The 20,163-nt window shown below is 41.2% G+C and overlaps 1 protein-coding gene across 1 annotated transcript in view; it reads left to right on the top strand.

Annotated features, from left to right (window-relative positions):
• The first annotated feature begins 934 nt into the window (after window positions 1-934).
• The window catches only part of rbpjb (recombination signal binding protein for immunoglobulin kappa J region b), a 47,696-nt gene continuing 28,467 nt past the window's right edge, over window positions 935-20,163 (top strand). Inside the window, exon 1 of the mRNA XM_044183415.1 lies at window positions 935-1,171. Coding sequence (XP_044039350.1) covers window positions 1,152-1,171 — 20 coding nt within the window. The 5' untranslated portion in view covers window positions 935-1,151. The remainder of the gene's footprint in view (window positions 1,172-20,163) is intronic.

Below are 20,163 nucleotides of genomic sequence, written 5' to 3'. Positions count from 1 at the left end.
TCTGAGCATTGACTAGCTATCAGTGTGGTCTCAGAAGCCTTCCCTTTTTCTTTGAAGTCAGAAAAACTCCCACTAGAAGTCACTTGTAAGGTGAACAAAGATGCCAAACATATTTAGATGAAGGCTGTAGAGATGACAACAACACACAGACCTACATGAAGGTTTATGGCTTTCTGACCCCTCCCAAATAAACAAGAATGACCTGACCCGTTTGTGGTGGGGATGATATAACACACAAACTTTTGGAAAAGGACTCAAGAAACCGAGTCACAAACAGAAAGGCTAATAAAGGCCATGCCGCATTTCCAAGCATGATCGTAATAAATAATAGCCTCCCTTGTACTTAAGACTGAGGTTTGGGCTGTGAGGAGGGTGGTCATGGGGCTCCCCAGTGTGATGGCAATGCACTAATCTGCCCTGTATGGCCCATTCACATGTGTTCACACCATTGTTTCCACAGTCTAAACAGGAACTGCAATGTTACCCAAGGGAATTGTAAATTTGGTGTGCAGAAACCGTCCATTAATTCCTCCTCTTATTTAAAGCCAGCGTGTCCTTGCAGTCTCATCACCTCTGGTGCTTGTTGTTTATACTACTGGAAAGTATTATAAAATAAAAATGATATTTTGGCTGTAATTACATGCAGCTGTTAATGCTGAATACTGCAGAGACGCCATGAGGAGACAGGATGCATACTACAAAATATGTGCGAGCCTGGGAAAACCGAGGATTTCCTCGCCACAAGCGTTTTTTTCCGCAAACCGATCGGTGCTGTAATTTATTACCCGGTAAACACGTGGGAATAGTATTTCAGCGCCACAAGATAAACAACTACCCCACTTCACGCATATCTCGCGATAGGGGACGCTCCCTCTGTGCTCGCCTATTGTGAGAGTTTTCCAACCATCGCGTGATCTTCGAAGTTTCCCACGCCTGTTGTTGTGGCGTCTGCCCTTTTCGCTCACTCTCTCTCTCTCTGTTGCTCGTACCCGCCGCCTCCCCTTTTTCTCTGTCTTCCTCACCCACCCCCTTTCTCTCCGATTCCCTCGTCCTTACACCTTCAGTCTGCTTCTGTTGTCTCGGCGGATTGTTGGGCTGTGGGAGAGAAAGGATATCGCGAGTATTGGAGTTTTGGTGAGAGTTTGTGGAAGATGGCGCCTGTTGTGACAGGGTGAGTCTGAGATTCGGGGCTGGTGGTCGGGAGCGGAGTTGAACAGAATACAAGTTATTGCCATGAAACAGCTTAATTTTAGTCCATATGCTGTAGCCTGGACACACTGCAATGTTTTGACTACGGGTTTAGTCGCTAAAAGTATTTTCTTTGTCTCAGTGTGTTCGCGTGCGAGTGTTTTTTTTCTTTGACCAGTTAACGTTAACGTTACTTGCCCGAGCTGACTGTTGCTGCAGTGTTTTGTGAGCTAGCCCCAGCTAAGCGATACTTCACCCTCGGTGGTCTTTTTCCCAGACAACGGCGAGCACTTAGCTAGCAGGCTAGCCAGCGAGCTAAACACAACCAGTGAGGCATGGTTTTAAGAACAATTTAACGTTGATATGCCGTCTCTTTCCACCAGACTGGCTTACGCTGAAAGGAATTGTATAATTCCTTGTCCTGCATTTGTTTCTGAAACGTGCTCACCATATAGCCGGGCAGCACGTTTACGAATTGGCTTCACGACTTAACACAGCTAGCTGTCCGATAATGGACGTTAGCTAGCGATATCTGACTGAAACACGTTGCGGCTTTGTGAGCAAGGCATCCTTTTTGTTTTTAAAATAGTGACTGCATTTGTTGACGTCGTGAGATAGTTTTCGCTTTACACGGCGTGCTTGCTGTAAATATTTATGCTTAGAGCTACCACATACAGTGAATAGCGTGTAGTTTTATGACTTCAGCTCCCTGTAAGTAGACGACAGTACTAGAAAATAGTATTTACTTAACACATCGATCTGCTTCTAAACTCTGTAAGCAGATTGCTAATGAAAACCCTATCCTAACACTGGTTCTCCATAGATGGGGAGTGCATCTTTGGACAAAATTCACCGATAAACACCCACAGCCATGTGTACTTAACCCTATCATCACTGAAAAATTGTCCAAATCTTTCACTTAGCTTGGGCATTTGATTTAGTTTCTCATTTACAGTCTGTTGATGATGAAAGTGACGTTTTCTGCCCCGAAGAACTGGAAATTATTTCCCCTGATGAGCTCTAAATATTAGATAACTAGCTGCTTAAACACCAAGTCTAAAAATCTTTTTTTCTGAGTCAAATTCAAAGTTTTTATCTCAGAGATGGTTACATTTTCCAAATTTAAAAGAGTTCATTAGGCTTAGTGCATGTTCGTTAATTGCTACTAGATAAAGCATCTGTGATAAGTATGTCAGCCAAGGCTTTTAACTAGGAAAATGGTCTTTTGTTAATATTTTCAAACTGCCCATTGGATTGATAGTTTAAAGAATGTCAAGGATATATTTCCTTGCAAAGCAGAGCTTTGTTTTGTTAATCATTGCATCATCAGTAATGAAACCTTATCATTCAACCTAAATAGGCTATAGCCTGGACCTGGTGCTGTATTCAAGTGCGCTAATTGCCTTTACTGCTTTTGTCAGTCTGGAGTAAACCCTGATTAAAATTATTTGCTGCACATTATCGAGATGCAAACCCATTTTTTGCACTCTTGATGCTATAATCCCCACAGACAGCTCAGTGGGTGACAGACATTTGCTGGGCTGGTTGGAGGTGTGTTCATAGGAGAAGGGGAGGTGGACTGGGGGGTTGTTTGCTGTGCATGTACATTTGGGGCTTTCCAGCAGACCTGAACTGATTTCAGTTGGGGGGGTGGGTGTAGGCGGAGGGAGGGAGCAAGCTAGAGGGCAGGCGGGTCAGGTCTGGGTGGCTGGCCACCTGTCCAGATGATATCTCCAGATTCATGAGTGTTTGGCTGTGTGTTTTTCTGCCGGTGGGGGGGGAACAGGAAGATGGGGTGGGTATGTGCTTGGTCAAGAGAGGTTTAACAGAAAATTAAAGTGCCATAAGGGGTCTTTTTAGCCGATGGCAGGCCATGTTCACAATAACGGTTGGAGACATCACAGAGCCTGACCACAGCCCCATGCCCCCATCACCTACTGGTTGAATGGTTCTGGCTTTACACAGGGAGGGGCTCCTCAACCATGGGCTTATTAATGGCTGTGGTTGTACGTTTTTGTTTTTGATTAAAAAGTTGTAGCTTATACTGACATCACTGTCACTAAAGTTGTAAGTTTATGAATTTGTAGAGTTTTGTTGTAGGCCATACAGTTGGTCTGTGTTGCACATTTGTATGGTTTCTGCCTAAATGAGTTTGCTGTCTGGAAATCTATATAAACAAACAATAGAAGATCATCTAGTGTGTATGCTGTGTCTGAACACCATTCTCACTGTGGCGCTTGATACTGGATGTGCACAATTGCAGGTGGCAGTTACTAATTAATCTGACAATTCACAAAACACTTTTATGAAGCACTGTATTTTAGTGTGTAGACCATTTCATTTGATGTACAACTCCTGTAATTGACAAAGACCTAGAGCTTCTTAGCATGGATTAAGAAATGATACAATAAACCTGTTGTATATTTCAAGTATCAAACGCTCACTCTCTGTAGGCTTTATTAAAGGTGGCTGTAAAGAGTTTCTAGTTTGCCCCTTCACAAAGAAGTGTAGCCGCGGTCAGTGTGGATTCATGTCAGTTGCCGTCCATGACCAATATTAAAGTGGTCTTTGCTTAGGTTTCCTTGCAATACGGTATGTCATGCACCTTGGATCATATGAGGAATATCTCAAAAAAAACATTTTGACAGCTATTTGATAACTATTAATCATGATGTGACATTTGTTGGGGTCTATACCAAACATGTTTTCTTACATCTGGAGAACAAGCTTTATAGATCAGGGCATCAGAGCAGACAGGCCGCAGTGGTGATTACTCGAGTTGACAACAACTACGCTAGTTACTGTAAGTCAGTACAATAAAACCTCTGAGTAAAAAGCAGTACTTTATCAATACACCTGTTCAACAAGCATAAACATGTGAACATGTAGAATGCGATATTTTAATCTGCTCTGTCTGCTGTCTCTCATATGTTTAACGTAAGCACAGCGAGCTAGCTCAGCTAATAGCGAATTGTTACAAACAAGCTAAAACGAAGCTGTCTGTATGTAGTCTTACTGTTTATCTTAGTTTGTGATGAATCTTAAAATTTAGCAAATTCTTGTAAACTTACTGCTGGCTGAGACAAACCAGCCCCTCCTCTCTCTACCAGCGAGGAGGACAGAGGACAAGAGGAAGGACTGATACTGACTGATGTTTAGAAAGAATGAAGAACACAGACTTCACTCAGTATTTTGATGTCAGGAATATGATCTATTTACTGGCAATTTATATTTGTTTCGAGTAAGATATTATTGACTTTGCTGTTGTAAACTTTATCGTTGCTGCTCTAGAAACATTTAGCTATATTTAAAATATTCAATTTTTAAAATAATATATTTTTTAAAAAAAGCAATTATTTTGTAATGAAAAAGAACAGAAAAGATTATCGATACCGAACTGATAAAAGCATCGACAAGAAAAGTAGTATCAATAAAATCCTAAAGATACCCATCCGTACTCACAAGAAAATAGTGGTGGGTAAAGACAGAGTTAATTTAGATAATTTATCACTCACTCATCGTTAAGGAGTCCATCTCTGGGGGGATTGTCATACCATTTTCGATATGCAAGAATGTTTGTTGCTTTGCATCCATGTCACACTGTGTCCTTGTTCTGATTCATTTACTTTATTATTTATAAAGATTAAACATGACAATTAACTTTAGTTTTTGTTGTTATTTGATAACCTCTAATAAATAAAACAATTTTTAGGGGCAAGTAAAAATTGACTTTGGGCAAGTAGATTTCTGACCCACTTGCCCGACTGGGGAAAAAACGTTAACATTGAACCCTGTGGTATAGCATGGTCTTACTCAATACACAGTAGGTTGCCACAATAACAAATTGGCCAAAACCTCCTGATCACCTCCCTTCATGGAGGTGAGGGGCAACAAAGCAAACAAATGAAAAAAAGACAGTGTTGCTTTCGTAATCTTTCCTCCTCTCTGCCAGAGAAACTGATGAACTGATAGCTGAAAGAGCAGCACTGTTCACCTGGGATGATAAAAGCATGAATCACTTATTTCGACACTGCTCTGCCTTTGCTGTGCCCCTGGGGGAAGAGATTCCATTTAGCACCCCCCCGCCATCCCTCTGCCAAAAAAAAAAAGAACGATGGAGTCTTTCAGGCCAAAAGCCAAGCGTCTCTGTGCTGGTGTAATGATACCACTGAGCCTTTCTTTGAGATGCAAACCTTGTGTTCTTGTATTTGTTAGCATGAGCGAATGAGTGTGTGGTTTGAGCTCTGCTGAGCTCTGTGTTGAAGGTGATCTAGTGAGTGCGCGTGTATGTGGAAGAGAGATTGTGTGTACCTAGACATAAAAGTTGATCTGCGTGTTTGTGTGTGTGTGTGTGTGTGTGTGTGTGTGTGTGTGTGTGTGTGTTTGTGTGCACGTGCATCCATTCCCCAGGGTCCTCTCCTCTTCCCTGCTTTCCTTTTTATGAAAGAGGTTCAGAGACAGCAGCAGATGTCGATGCGCTGACCTTTATGGTGGCAAAGGCTCGGGCTAGAGTTAAAAGACATGCCGAGCTTCCCCACCCTCTGCCCCTCAAAGCAGCAGCCCCATGTCCACACACACACACACACACACACACACACACACACACACTGCTACCTTAGCTGCAACACTGATGGATAGTTTAACGGAAATGATACAAGCTACCTGATCTGTGTGTCACCTCAGTATCCTGCAGCCTCCAAAGCTTTCCTATATCCACCCAGAGCTGTGAAAATCTTCAAAGTGTGTGGGGGATACAAGCCAGGGGGGAGCTGTACAGAAGTCACAGGCAAAGCACCAAAGCAAATGTGCCACCACCAGACATCTTTAGGGGGATTTATTCTCATGCTTACAGTAGCCTATTGTTTTGGAAGTTCATGCATGATATCCATTACTTCACGTGATTGAAATATTCCCTGAAGCCTATAGTTTCATTCAGGGTTCAGATTCAACTTGTTTAGTCGAGTGATGATGGGCCTCTTAAAGCACCACACGCCCTAGTTGACTCAGTCTTCATTCTCTTGTTTCCCCATTCAGCCTGTTTGTGTCTGTCGGTCTTGGTGGAACAACCACAGGAGACACCCAAGGGGATAGAAATGCACATTTTTGCATAATTTGGCCTGGATCGCTGCCAGCATGGCACTCCTCATTCTTGGTCGTCAGCCACGTGCTAAACTGTGCACAAACCAGATACTGTCATAGTATGCCCCTGTACTTTTACTTCCCTCTTGCTTATTCATAACACATACATCCCTTTATTGATAATGAATTTGAGTGACCTTTTGAGGGGCTTGCGTTACCTGTTTTCTCCAAGCCCAGGACCTGATAAGGGGGTTGGATTTCTCACACAAAAGCCATGACAAGGGGACATTTATTTACTTGTGCAAGACTTGGAATGTATTAGTCTGAGCTTATGCTTTTTATCTCTGTCTCTTCCAAAAGTCCTGCTGCTGTTTGCTTCGGCGAGGATGGGATGGAACATTCTGATGTAAATCTAAAACCAGTGTGGTTTTGAAAACAGCCCTGGCGTCATGTTTGATAGAGGCCCAAGTCCTCTTGGTGTTGTTGTTGGCATCGGCTTCGCTGCTTAGCTAAGACAGGAGAGACAGAAAGCTAACACAAGGCAAATGCGACAGGCGGTGGAAGCACGTAGCTATCCGCTGACTCTCGTTTTGGAACGGCTTGTTGTCTTTCTCGCGTTCACTCTCTCTTCCAAGAGAGTTTCCTCAGCCCCAGCATTCGCCTTTCCCTGCCCCTGTTCCTTTGCTGTTTGTAGCGATTACAGCTTCGCCAAGGGAATGGTGGTTTCTACTGTGTCAGCAGTTTTTGCCCCCGCTGTCCCTCCACATTCAGGATGTTTCATTCAGAAAACATGAACTGATTCCCCCTGTCTGACTCCTGTTTGCTTTCAATGAGCTTCAGTGAGCAAACTCTTACCTTCTTCCTTTGTTGGGGCAGCTGAAATTAGGAGGAAAAAATATGAACACTATTGACACTTGTGGGTTTGTTCCACTCTCCTTTTTTGTTTTTCTTCATGTTAATTTTTCCCCCCGTAGGGATAACCGAGAGGGATCTGTGTTTTGAAGTTGTCATTTAATAGGGGACTTATCAGGCATCTGATATGCTGTATAAAACTAGAATATGCTGCTGTAAGCTTAAAGATAAAAGCTTTATTTTCTGTAGTTGCCTTGTTATTCTCAGCTGTGGTAGCGAGGGCTCAGAAGCATTGTTCAAGTGTCTCACTGTTGTCAGAACGTTCTGTCTGTTGTCCGACAACCACACTGGGTAGGTTCATCCATTCAGAGGAAGGTTACAAATATACACAGGAGCTCCCGCGTTGGGAAAGCCCCTTGCGACGCCACCTCCCACAGCTGTAAGCAACTGCCTCTATTACTGTATTAGATAAGAAGGGAGTGGCAAGCAGTAAGCCAGCCTGTAGTAAACCTTCCTGAAAAAAATGTTGTAGCCTTGGGACTGTTAGTGGCCTCATATAAAGTCTGCTGATAGCCACAGAGCAGTATATCACACCCATCCTCCTTTGGTAAATGGCTCATGACTGATGAAAGCATTGCTTTGCTGTTGATTGATCCTTGCAAGCTTTTGAATTTCCATTTTTACAGAGTTATCTTATTGACTTTGCTGGAACTAAGCATATCAGTGCATGTTTAAACATAATTCAGTGTACACAGATTCTGTGTAATATTTAGTAATTTTGCTTATTTTGGAGCAAAGTCGTTACCATTATGCTCCAATCCTTTCATGCACAGATACATTCAGCATGTATCTGTCATGTTTTTAAACCCAAATGCCATATTTCAGCCCATGATTTCTGCAAGCTAGCCTCCAGGGATACCACTGCTGGTGTTTGCCCAGGCAAGTGATGGCAGCCCTGGGGAGACAAGCAGCCTTCATCCCCCTCTGTAAGAGTGAGGCGTTGAGAAAGAGCAAGAAGGGCACAAAAAGGAGTTATCAAGTGTCAGGAAATATTCAAGGAAAAGAACAAAGAGAGGGAGAGGGGCTGGGATTCCAGGAAAGGCACTCTGTTATCTCGAAATGTTTCTTTGCATTGTCTGGTTGTTTAACTAAGGGTGCCGGAGAGTTTTACTGAAGAATCCGCCTGGTGGCATTCCTGCGGCTGTTGACGTCAGGAGGTTTTGGCCTATGCTTCGAATCACAATGAAGTAATGGACATGTGTGTCATTTTGTGGAACAGTTTATTGATTGTGGTTGAGGAAACAATGCTTTTTTTTTTCTTTGAAGAGAGGGTTGTTCATGTTGTGGTTGATCATCTTGCACTTGTGGCTGCAGTTTGATGTTCTCTACCGTTGCCATCATTTTGGAAGCACTGCTGAAGAATGTACGTGAGGTTTCACATGAGCTCATGGAAGGAAACTAACTTTTTATCCTTTTTTTCATATATCTGCTGGTTTATCCTAAAAAGTCACCAGCAAAGTTTCTCTATTTATCACCCTACTGGATTTATTAGAATTGGACCTCAAATATTCTAACTTCAACCCCAACTTGCCAAAGTGTCTGGTAGACAAATAAATCGGGCTTTGCTATAATTTACCAGCATTCAACTGGTGTTTATTATTCACCTCCCTGTGTGAGAATCTGACATATTCCACTTTATTATATTTTAAAGCATTCTAGTTTCAAGACAAATTAGTGTGTGGTTAAGATTTAGGAAACCATCTCTTGTTTCACATTTTGTTAATAATAGAGCAGACTATTTTGGATAGATAGCATGTTTTGAAGAGGAACAAGTAGCAGGAACAACAACAGCCTTCCCCATCATAACACTAACACTGAAACCAGACAGCAGTCCTGAGCCGACAAAGTCATTGCTAAACTACACACACACACGCACGCACGCGCGCGTGCCACAGCCTCTACATTTGGTTTGGTTTGCTGAGGATCATCTCACAGCATGTGGGCTAAAGGTCATGTCTCGCTCTCTCCCTCTGTTTCTGCCAGGAATTCTATTTTTTTCTCTTGTTGCAGCGCAGTCAGTCCTTTTGGGTGGTTTTGAGGCAAGGGCAGGGCAAGACGGTGGTTAGTTTGCCTGAGCTGATAAATGTCCAGAGGCACAGTGCTTACTTTTGGACAGTCCCATTTTGCAATTAAGGCATATACACTGGAAAGATATAGTCACATTGTTGTAGAGCTGAAATGAGTAGCCATTTCATTGATTAGTCGATCTGCAGAAAATGAATTGGCAGCTATTTTGATAATTAATGCTAAGTGCTAGTTGTTCTCCCGATTCTCCAATTGTGAGGATTTGCTACTTTTTTCTGTCTTGTATCATTGGTTTTGGACTGTTGGTCGGATGAAACAAGACATTTGAAGACATTGGGAGCTCCGGAAAAAAAATCAACTTAACTGCTAATCGTTTAATCGAGAAAATAATTGGCAGATTAATAGACAATGACAATTAGAGCTGAAACTATTACTTACTTAATTGATCAGGTGACTGACATGAAATTAATTGGTAACTATTTTTAAATTAAATAAAAAAAATTGAAATTTTTTTTAAGCAAAAGTTCACAGATCCTGACTTTTTTACGTGTGAATATTTGCTGGTTTTCTTAATCCTTGCTGATGATGAATTGAACACGTTTAGGTTTTGGACTGTTGGTTGGACAAAACAAGACATTTGAAGACATCAGCTTGGGCTCCCGGAAACCGTGACACACACAGGGCATTTTTCACCATTATTTGACATTTTATAGACCATGACATTTTAAAGGCAACAATTAAGGCAGCAATTAAGGCAACAATTAATCCATTTATTGAGAAAATAATTGTTAGTTGCAGCTCTGCGTTGTTGCCTTTTTTTAGAATTATTTGTTACACGCAGGCATGTGCAGATATGAACATTTTAATGTTACAATTTCCTTGGCAAAATGTATTTATATTGTATCTGTAGTTACTGTAAACCCTGTGGTGTTAATGGACACTTTAGCTGTGCAGACTGAGTCTGTGATGCTTTAGTTAAGTATCTTAGCCACAAGGCCAACCCACTGGTTATATTGTGAAGGAAAGTTTATACTTTGTAAACCAAAAAAACATATTCAGTATTCAGCTGGCTATGAAGCACCTGGGGGTTCAGGTTGTCATTGGCTTCAGCGAGGAATGCTGACAAGGGTTGTTTTAGTTTTGGTTAATCAAGACAAAAATACAAGAACTGTTCTGTGCAGTGTGATCAATGCCTGGTGAAAATGAATGAGAATGAAATTCAGTAAGGAGGCAACAGGGTGGCATCGTTAGTAGGAAGACCACCTTTCTACAGTGGGACCTATGATGACAAGCATCTGCCCTGCTGAAACACTGAAACCCACCAGCCCCAATGTAGCTGACTCTGTGCTCTGAGCTTTGTGGAGTACAGGGAAAGATCATTTCTTCACAACATTCAAGAATGTCAGAATAAATTCAAGACTGCAACATATTGCTTTAACTTGTATGTTTGTTTTTTTTAAATACTAGAGTTAACCGCTTAAGATTCAGGTATCTTATTAGTCCAACAAGGGCTGCAACTAATAGTTATTTTCCTTATCGAGTAACCCACCAGTTATTTTCTTGTTTAATTGATTGTTTAGTCTATGAAAATGTCAGAAAATAGTGAACCATGTGTCCATTACAGTGTCAGAGGAAAAAAAGCAACATCCTCATGTTGGAGAAGCTGGAACCAGATGATAATAATTAATTATCTAAACTGATTAATTTTCTGTCTGTCAGCCAGTCGTTTCACCTTTTAAATTCAAGACAGTCCAAAAAGGATTAGATAGACTGGTTTGCCAACTAACTCTACATGCAGACATTTACAGTTGAAACGTAAAGCCAACCACAAGTTATAGATTTCATTCGTCACTGAATTTTACTTCAATTTCAGAAACAGTGATTGTCTAATCTTATCTTTGCAATGTAACACAGATGAAGAGAAATACAACACGATTTTACTTGCACACTAAAGAAGACATTTGCTGACTTGTTTGTGTGTGTTATTCTTTTCCTTTTGTAAATTAATAAATGAGAACTCTAAAGGGCTTGAAAACTCTTAACTTTGAGTGTGGTTATCATATCCTTTACTAGAACCACTTCCTGTCCCCTCATTGAAGACTGCTCTGCACAAGAGCTTGAGCTACAATAGTGTTGCTGCGGTCGATCTCGACGACTCACAATCCTTCCCCCCTGGGTTCCCTCTCGTTCCAGCAGTGAGTCATCAGCTCAGCAGAGAGTGAAAAGGGGGAAAGGGGAGCGGGAAAGGGTGGTTCATTCAGGGTTCAAGACTCCCTCGCCTCGTCTCCTCTCCTCTCTCTCCTGACAGTTTCCCCCAAGCACATGACCTGTCTCAACCCTAAACCCCAGCCGTTCTATGTGGGTCTTTGGCTAGAGTCACACTTGTCACTTCGGTGCAGTTTTTGATTATGAATGTCTAATTTTGTGAGATCGCATTGCTGCATGTCTTTGCACGTGGTCTGAAAATTTCTGTTTTGCGTCTCCTGTGGCTATGTTTACTTAAAACAGCCCACATGATTTTTTCCCATTCTTCCATCCTTTTACATTGCTAATGTGAGTGAGCAGACTTGCAATCAACGAGCTGTTCCAGACTTGGTGGTGGAAGAGGACTTGTCTTTTCCACCAGGTACTTCCGTTTGATTTGTCCTAAAACTAAATACTGTTGTGGTTGGATTGTGACCTGATTTTATGCACTTTCAGTCCAATACAAACTTATCACTTCCATTTTTGTGTGTGTTCAGACATGTTTTAACTGCACCCTGACAAGATTGGATTGTAAAAATAATGTTGAATTTATCATAGTCTTATAAGAGAGACCGTCCAAGTATAAAGCAGCCTTTTTTAAATCAAAAGATCTGTTCAGGGCTTTTGTTTTCTACATAGTGGCTTAAATATTTTAACTTTTATTAAATTCTAAATTAGAATAGGACATCGAAAGAGTCTGGTAACTTGCCAAAGGTATGGGTAAAGAAAGACCAATTTAAGTGGAAAATTTCACTCACATAAACCACAGCCACGTATATATTTGGTCTCTGACTATCTTAGTGAAGAGGTTCATTTGCTGTACATCTCTATAACCAGTCTGAGGTGTGATAAGGCAGTGCTGCACAACCCGTGACTCTTGTGTTTCCTCTATTATCTGTCTGCCTGAACAGAGAACAACAAGCCCACTCATGAACTGTAGCCCGAAAATGCATCTCCACCAAACCTCTCCAGCTTTACCAGTTTAATTTTTTCATTCATAGCCTAGAGCTCGAGCTCTGTCAGACTTGGGTAAAGTGATTTAACCTTGTGTTTAGTAATACCATGTTCTCTATTGAATTTTTTTGAAATCGAGGCAAATCAGTTCAGTGATGACCGCTTTGTAGGACCCACTATGATTGGTCAGAAGTGTCAGACTCTCTCAATTTAGGACACATGCTATCTGAGGACTGAATGGAGGCAGGTGGCAGGCAGTATAGAGAAAACAGAGTCAGAGCTGCGGGATTCACAAAGGAGACTTCATTAAAGATAGAACAAGCATCAAGGGAGTGTGTGTGTGTGTGTCCAGGTTGGCTCCACAGCACATGCTGGAAATTTCATTACTTTGTGTTCAGGACATATTGTATGTGCACAAGTAATGGAGTATGTACTTGCTCAGTATGTTCCAGCCTCTGCGCCAGATTATACTTGTTAATGTGTACAGTTGGTGTGCAAGTGAGTGTACGTCTAGATGTCTTATTGATTGTGTGCCAGGCCAAGATGAGTTTTAAAAAGTCTGTCCAGAGAGCTCCATATGTTGCATTGATGTTGGAGAGTGCGGTCAAGAGGGAGAGAGATGGAGGGAAGGAAAATGAAGGGAGTGAGAGAGAAAGAGAGAGAGAGACAGCAGAGGAGGCCTTTTCTTTGGCTTTTCTGCCCCTGTCATTAAGCTCTCCCATGTCAAAGACAGATGGAGCTGGTGCCCTGTGTGTATATGTGTATGCAGGCACTTGCAAGTGCAGACTGATGTGACCCACCCAACTCTACACACTCACACACACACACACCCACACACCACTGAGCCCTGCCCTTGATTCTGCCTCTAGCGGTGCGTCTCAGGGCAGCTACCAGACCTCTGCCATCTGCAGTAAGTCAGCCTTGAGGGTCAGACAACTCATCAGTAGTCAGTTAACTCAGTCAACTAAGTTCTTTCTGTTTCTGTTTGTATCATGCAACATTAAACTTTTAATAATTCTTATAAAAGATCATTTTCTGGCCTTTTGTGATTCTGAACACATCGTCCTTCGTTCTTTTGTTTTATCTTGCCCTTCTCACATTGCCGTTTTTAGTTTGGCAACCAGAGTGAATTAATGTGAGGGAAATGTTGAAGGTAGATTTTCTAAGAATTCTTAATATACACTTACGGCGACTGTTGACTTATTTCTCATCAGTGGTTTGCCATGCTCACCTCAAAACTGAGTAATTTGAACATTACTTCACATTAGGAGCAGGCCAAGCAAGGTCTTATACATTAATAGTTCGCCATAGATTAGGTTAAAAATACATACTCATAACCAGTACAGTCAGTCACTAAGGTACTATCTTTGCCTAACGTTGAGCAAGAATATCCCAGAAAGCATGTAAATAGTATTGTCCACAAAAAAGAAAATGGATTCCCCCTAAAATTCAAGGCAAACATGATTACTAATGGTTAGTCATGTAACCACAATCAGTGCAGTGTGCCTTTAATTCCCTTTCATGTGGGCAGTACTTGGTTTACCCGTGCATTAGGAACGCTGCCATTACTGGCATATCCAGGTAATTTTTTTTCATATTACATATATAAAATATTCTCTCTCAAGCCCCAAAGAGTAAATTAAGTAACACATTCAACCTGTACATTGGTCTTTAACTGATCTTCCTCTGTTTCTTAGCATCCTTATCCTCTCCCTTCCTCATGGACAGTTGTGGACGCTCCATAGCGACTTTGCTAACAGGCAAGATTGTGAGAATATTTGTAGTGACTCTGCCCTCAGCACTCCTATCTGGCTGCTGCTGATTGTTGGCATGCACAGTGGCGCATGCCAGGCAGCGATGCCAAGCACAGAGCGAGCCTCCAACTAGAGCCACGTCTCTCTCTGTTGTCTTGGTCGCTGTCTAGGAAACTTTCTGCCCACTCCTCTTCCCCTATTTACGTCTTTCTCATTGTCCCTCTTGCCTCCACTCCCTCTTTGAAACACTTGTCCAAGGTTGACTTAGGGTACGGGTTTAGTGCCCAAACTTGGCCGCCTTCACTGTGACTGTGTTTTTTCTCAATGATTAAATATGTGCCTGAAGGATGTGTGCGTAATACCCTTGCTGCAGGCCACACACAGCACGGCACGGTGCTGCTGAGGAAGTGAGTGTATGTGTTAAAGGAAAAGGCTGATGTTTATGTTTGGTGTGTGTTATAACTGTGTAATAGTATGTGTTGGGGCTGTGACATCAGTATGCAGGTATTTTTTTTCAATATGCTGCCAGGGCAAATGTAGCCAGCAGGCTCAAATTTCCAAATTTCTCTTACTTAGTCTCCTCCACACAAACACATTTACTTACTTGGTGAGACATGCTATTTCCACCCATTTTTCTCTGTCCTGTCTTGAAAGTTTTGAAAACACGTCATACACAGGTAACTGTAACAAGGAGCACAGTGTCTCAATCTCAGCCTGTTCTTGTCTTTCAAATAGTGCTGATTTTTGGCAGGACTTCACTAAGTAAAGCTTGCAGGCATAAGTTGGTACTCAGAAGTCTTTTGTAACCCTGATAACAGGTTATCCTGGCAACTCCAGCCCATTATTTTTGCTTTACCTATTGTGGCAAATATCAATAAGCTTGACAGGTGGCAGTTTATGTAGGCTGTACAATTGATGGTTGGGCCAACGCATATCGGCCCTGCTTACATCTGGTATTAACATGTGTTCTAGCTATCTCGATTCTGCCTGCGTCGTAATCAGATCTCAATATGCAAATGAGTTAGGCAGAGCGTGCAGACCTGCCAACAAACACTGCGTCCCAGGTCAAAGGGAGCAATGCCATCGATGGGCATCATTCATTTTAAAATCACGTTTTGCGAGGGAAGATCATGGAGAAGACTTGCTCACCACTGCTACTACCGAGAGCAATCATTTGTTCAATTTGGATTCGGTATATAGTTATTAGCTGTGTCTGAGGAACAAATAATTATTAACAGAATTAACAGAGTTGGAAAATGTTAAAACATTAACAGGTGATAGTGTATCTAGATAAAACTGTTGTTGATTATCCTCTTGGTCTCTTTCCTGTGTCTCTTGTTTTGAATTACCAGTGAAAAGTTAGTCATATCTTCAAATTTGTCAGATTTGTTCAAGGCTGCAGTCAATCATTAGGTAACATCGCAATTGCAAAAAAAACCTTTGACTGTTTTCTACTATGTTTCTACACAGCCCAAGTCCTTCTTGGTCGCCTAGACTTACCGCCTATTTTTACATTGTATTTAATCATGAGCGCCTTTGGTTTAGCTGTATTAGACACATTGCTCAGCAAATGTTTAAAAGAGAGTGAATGAATCTGCCATTGAAAACACGTTTCCCCTTGTAACTCTGTGTATAAGCAACTTGTTTTCAGCTATGGTTAGAGCAGGGTTCATATATTTGGTGTCACTGAGACGGCCCATGGCTGTGGAGGCCAGTGGAAGCTGTGAGGGAGCATGGTGTTGATAATGAGGTGTACAGCCACTCCGAGGAGTTGTGATATCTGCTATCAGCCCTCAGGCAGGGAAACCAGACACCTTTTTATAGGCCTAATCCCTCTTCCCATCCCTCCTCTTTCTCTCACACTGCTGTGTGTGTGCACTGTCCTGGAGCTGTATGTGCGCGTCTGTGTGTGAAGTGTGTATGTGCAAATGCAAATCCATATGATATGTGGTCTCATATTCACACAGGGCCTGTGTCAGGCTGCTGTTGACCCATCCTGGTGTGTAAGTGTGACAGATGTGTAAAAAATGGTTTAATTAGGTGCAGACTGCAGCTTACACTCAACAAATATAGCATGTTTTCTATCATGATGTTATCTTAGTTATAAAAGTACATTTTAAACAAAAAATATCTGTAAAAATAATCAAAAATAAATGTAATTTATTTGACTTTCTTGTAATCAGAACCCCTTTATATTTACCTGAAAGTGTTTTATATTTAACTGAAAATGTATTTTTCAGTAATTGTTGTGATATCTAAATCATAACACGTGCTTCCTATTGACAGGGTAGGCAGATGGAGCTGTGTGCATCGACTTAGCACCTCATACATATTTGAATTACTTCTCCATTAAAGGTAAATTAAGGTTTAGTAGGTCATTGTTGTGGTACCACATTTTCCTTCATTTAAGCCCAAAATGTATCCAGTTCTTACTTTCTTTAAGTCAGATAAAGTGGAAAAAGACTAACATCAGCCTTGTTTAAGGGCAGACCCAGCTTTGTGTGGTAGTATAATTGGTTTCAGGCCACATGCACGCTGGTGCATGAACACACTGCCTGCCAGGTGACCTCAGAGGTCACACCCTAACCCTTGACCATGAGCATATGAATGATGGCGTCTGGCGTCTGTGGGTTGTGTTTTGGTCCCATGGGAAGCACTAGATAGATGTGTGTGTGTGTGTGTGTGTGTGTGTGTGTGTGTGTGTGTCTTTGTCCATCTGAAATGTAGACAAAACATGAAAGTGCTCAGCCAAATGTATCAACTATTATCTTTTTCAAAGTTTAAGTTTCAGTAATGCTGCCAACATTTCTTTGAAAATGATCTACTTTTTGGAGGGGAAATCTGTTTGATCTGTTTATCTTATGAGACAGATATTTCTGAACTTACATATTTCAGTAGATTCCAATGAGTTTCTCACTGTTTTGTTATTACTCCACATGAAAAATTGTCAATTTTTTGATTCTTGTCATCTCAGTGTGATGCATAGATTGTCATCTAGCTCTGACCAGCATTTCCTTTGAGCTCTTACATATTTTGTAATCTAATGAGAGCATAAACTGTTGCTGCAACAGCATTTCACAAAGAGATTTACGGTATTACTTAAACGCAGGGTGTTCATTAGAGTCACATATTCTTGAGCAACACAGAAAAGTCAGTTTGGATAAGAGCATTCAGCAGTAAATGCCTTCATTTAAATGTCATCTGTGGTGCAGATTAATTAGGTTCTACTGTGATTGGCCAATCTCAACTTTAAGAACAATCATTGTAATCCACTTCTCACATTCCTTACATTCATATAGCTAGTGAACCTGAGGAAAGAACATGCAACAAGATGTCCAGGTACGCACCAGCTGATGTTGCAGTTAGAGGAGGAGCTTCTGTGCTTAAGTTGTCACTGATGTCTCAGTTCCTGTGAGAGGAGAAATTGTTTCCTGTATAATGTCTCCCAGTTACCATGAAGAGGAGGGTTTTGTATAGTGTTTAGTGTAGTGTCTATGGGGAGATGAGTTGAGGGATGTATGCCCAACACACAGCGGCTCTACAGCTTTGTCAGATTTCCAGTTGCAGGTGACATGCACCTCCTCAAAAATATAAAAACATGCCGGGGCAATGGGGCATTTGACAACAAGAAATGCGATAGATCATTTATTTTGTTTCTGGTGCTTGTAGTATTTGTTGATGGTGAAGTAAACATGGAGGAGGTTGAAGAAGGGCTCCGAAATCTTCTTATTATTGATTTTGCAGGACAAATTTGAATTTTGTAATCTAGCAAAGCTATTTCCAAGTGTTAGTGTTACAATACTTCTATGAAATCAACAAGTTAAATATTCTGCTGAACTAGAGCTCATTTCCTACTATGCATATTTTAAGATGTTCCTTGATTGTTGGCCACATCAACCACAATATTGGTAAATAAAAACTTTACCAACTACAATATTGCTTCTCAAAGCTGATATTGTCTGATAACATTAATCAGACCATATTGTTGCATCCCTATTCCCTACTATACATGTTACCACAGAATGGAAAAGTTTGTGACGCATAGAAAACTTAACTTTGCTGCTATTTGATTTATTAGAGATGTATCGGATACATGCCTGAGCAACAGAGCAAAAACTGTATGTGTTTGTGCACTTCTGCATAAGTGCTGAGGCCATGTCAGGGTGTGTATTTCGGTCTCTTCTGAGCCTTCGGATGTTGATGTGTGTTTTTTCCTTAGCACCGTTTGGACTGTCAGTCACAGCTGTCAAACACATCCCCGTATGAACGGCAGGCTGGGTTCACACTCTCTCAATCAACCCCCCGTTGCACCGTGTGCATGTGTTGACGTGTGTTTGTGTGTTAGCATGTGGAGGTGGGTGGTCGATGCTCTATTCATAGCAACTGCCATCCCTCTCTGTCACCAATACCTCATATGTCATACTACCTGTCAAAGAACGATGCGAGGACCCCCTCGTTTTCCCTCCATGCACCATCCAGAGGTTAATTCTATTCTATCACTATTATTGCAGATGTACTTGGATTGTATATTTAACTAGAAAGACTTAGATTTACCAATGAAACCTACAACTTACCTTTTAGTGTCAATTTGTTTTTCTCCTGTTTCAGTGACGGGCTAAACGTAAACCCTATTTCAATTTCAGGAGTCACATTCTCACAGTTAAGCTTAAATTATTGATATTTTATGAATTAAAGTTTATTGACTTAAATAGTTTTGAACCAGGGTTTGGATAAGGTAGCTTGTGGAACATAAGATCTGCCAAATTGAGTACGCTGCAGCTGTTATTTAAACTTTTAAGTTGGATGAAATAAGTTCTGCCTTCTTTCATTTTCAGAGTTTAAGTGTGTACAGGGCAGCTGTGTCTTTTAGGTAAATGTGAATATTGAATTGGACTCTGTATCAGCACACACCAAATATTAAAAAAAACTCAATCGGGACATCCCTAACGTTTGAGTTCAGTCATTTGTTAGTAGGTGCCTGCCAGATAACAATTTTAAGCAACAAAATTAAAGTTGGTGACATTTGATGAACAGTAAACATGTGCCGAGTCCGACGTACATAGCCAACGAGAACTTTTATTAATCCTGAAAAGATACAAAGCTTCTTCCCCCATTTCACTGCAAGAACTCCCTTCTGATTTCTAGATGACTGTATATGTGCGTCTTACTGTCAGCCAGCTCCAGTCCAGATTTGACAAATACATTTTTTTTTCTAAGAGATACTCACTATGACTTGAGTGTTTGCGGTTGTGTGTGTGTGTGTGTGTGTGTGTGTGTGTTCTGTGTGAAAGAGGCCTGAGGGGAGGTTTGGTGTGGGGTTTCACTCTGTGTCTTCGAGTCGTATCTGCTGTTGGTGTTGGGTTTTAATAAGCTACCACAAAAATATGGTCTGTCACCCTCTGGCTGCTCTTGTGTTTAGCCTCTGAGTGTCAGTCTGGTCTCTGCATATTTGTGGACATCTGTGTGTGTACTGTAAAGCAGCAAAAATTATTTAAAATGTATTTTGGAAATTAAGTAGGCAAAATTATAATAATACAATATAAACAAATGCCAATGTTGAACACACCTATTACATTTTAAAATTGTCTTGGGAATTAATAAGTACTCCAGTCATATTTTTGGGCTGGTATGCAGTTTTAAAGTTTTTTCATACCAGATTTACTGAAGTAAATCTGAATGACAATATTCCATTTATTTTGGTCAACATTTTAATGCCCACATACATCCAATAACATTACAAGCATTTTATTTTTCCCTCAGAATATTGTTGTTGGCAGGATGGGGGAGCTTTTATCAATTTTCCCATGGCTCTCAGGCTACAGTTTTGTTCCAAACAGCATAGAGAACAATTTGGTTGGTGAACGTAATCCATCACTGTAAAAGAGAAGCTGACAATCTCGGTTTGCAAAGTTGCATCAGAATGGAAATCTCAGGCTGTAAACTTTTACACTATGAAGGATGTTCCCTTCACGGTCTCAGATTAATGTGTGCGTTCAGGCAAACAAAC

This window comes from Siniperca chuatsi, linkage group LG22, assembly GCF_020085105.1.
Source record: "Siniperca chuatsi isolate FFG_IHB_CAS linkage group LG22, ASM2008510v1, whole genome shotgun sequence".
NCBI lineage: Eukaryota > Metazoa > Chordata > Actinopteri > Centrarchiformes > Sinipercidae > Siniperca > Siniperca chuatsi.
Note: the sequence above shows the minus strand (reverse complement) of the source record. Positions and strands in the feature narration are given on the sequence as shown.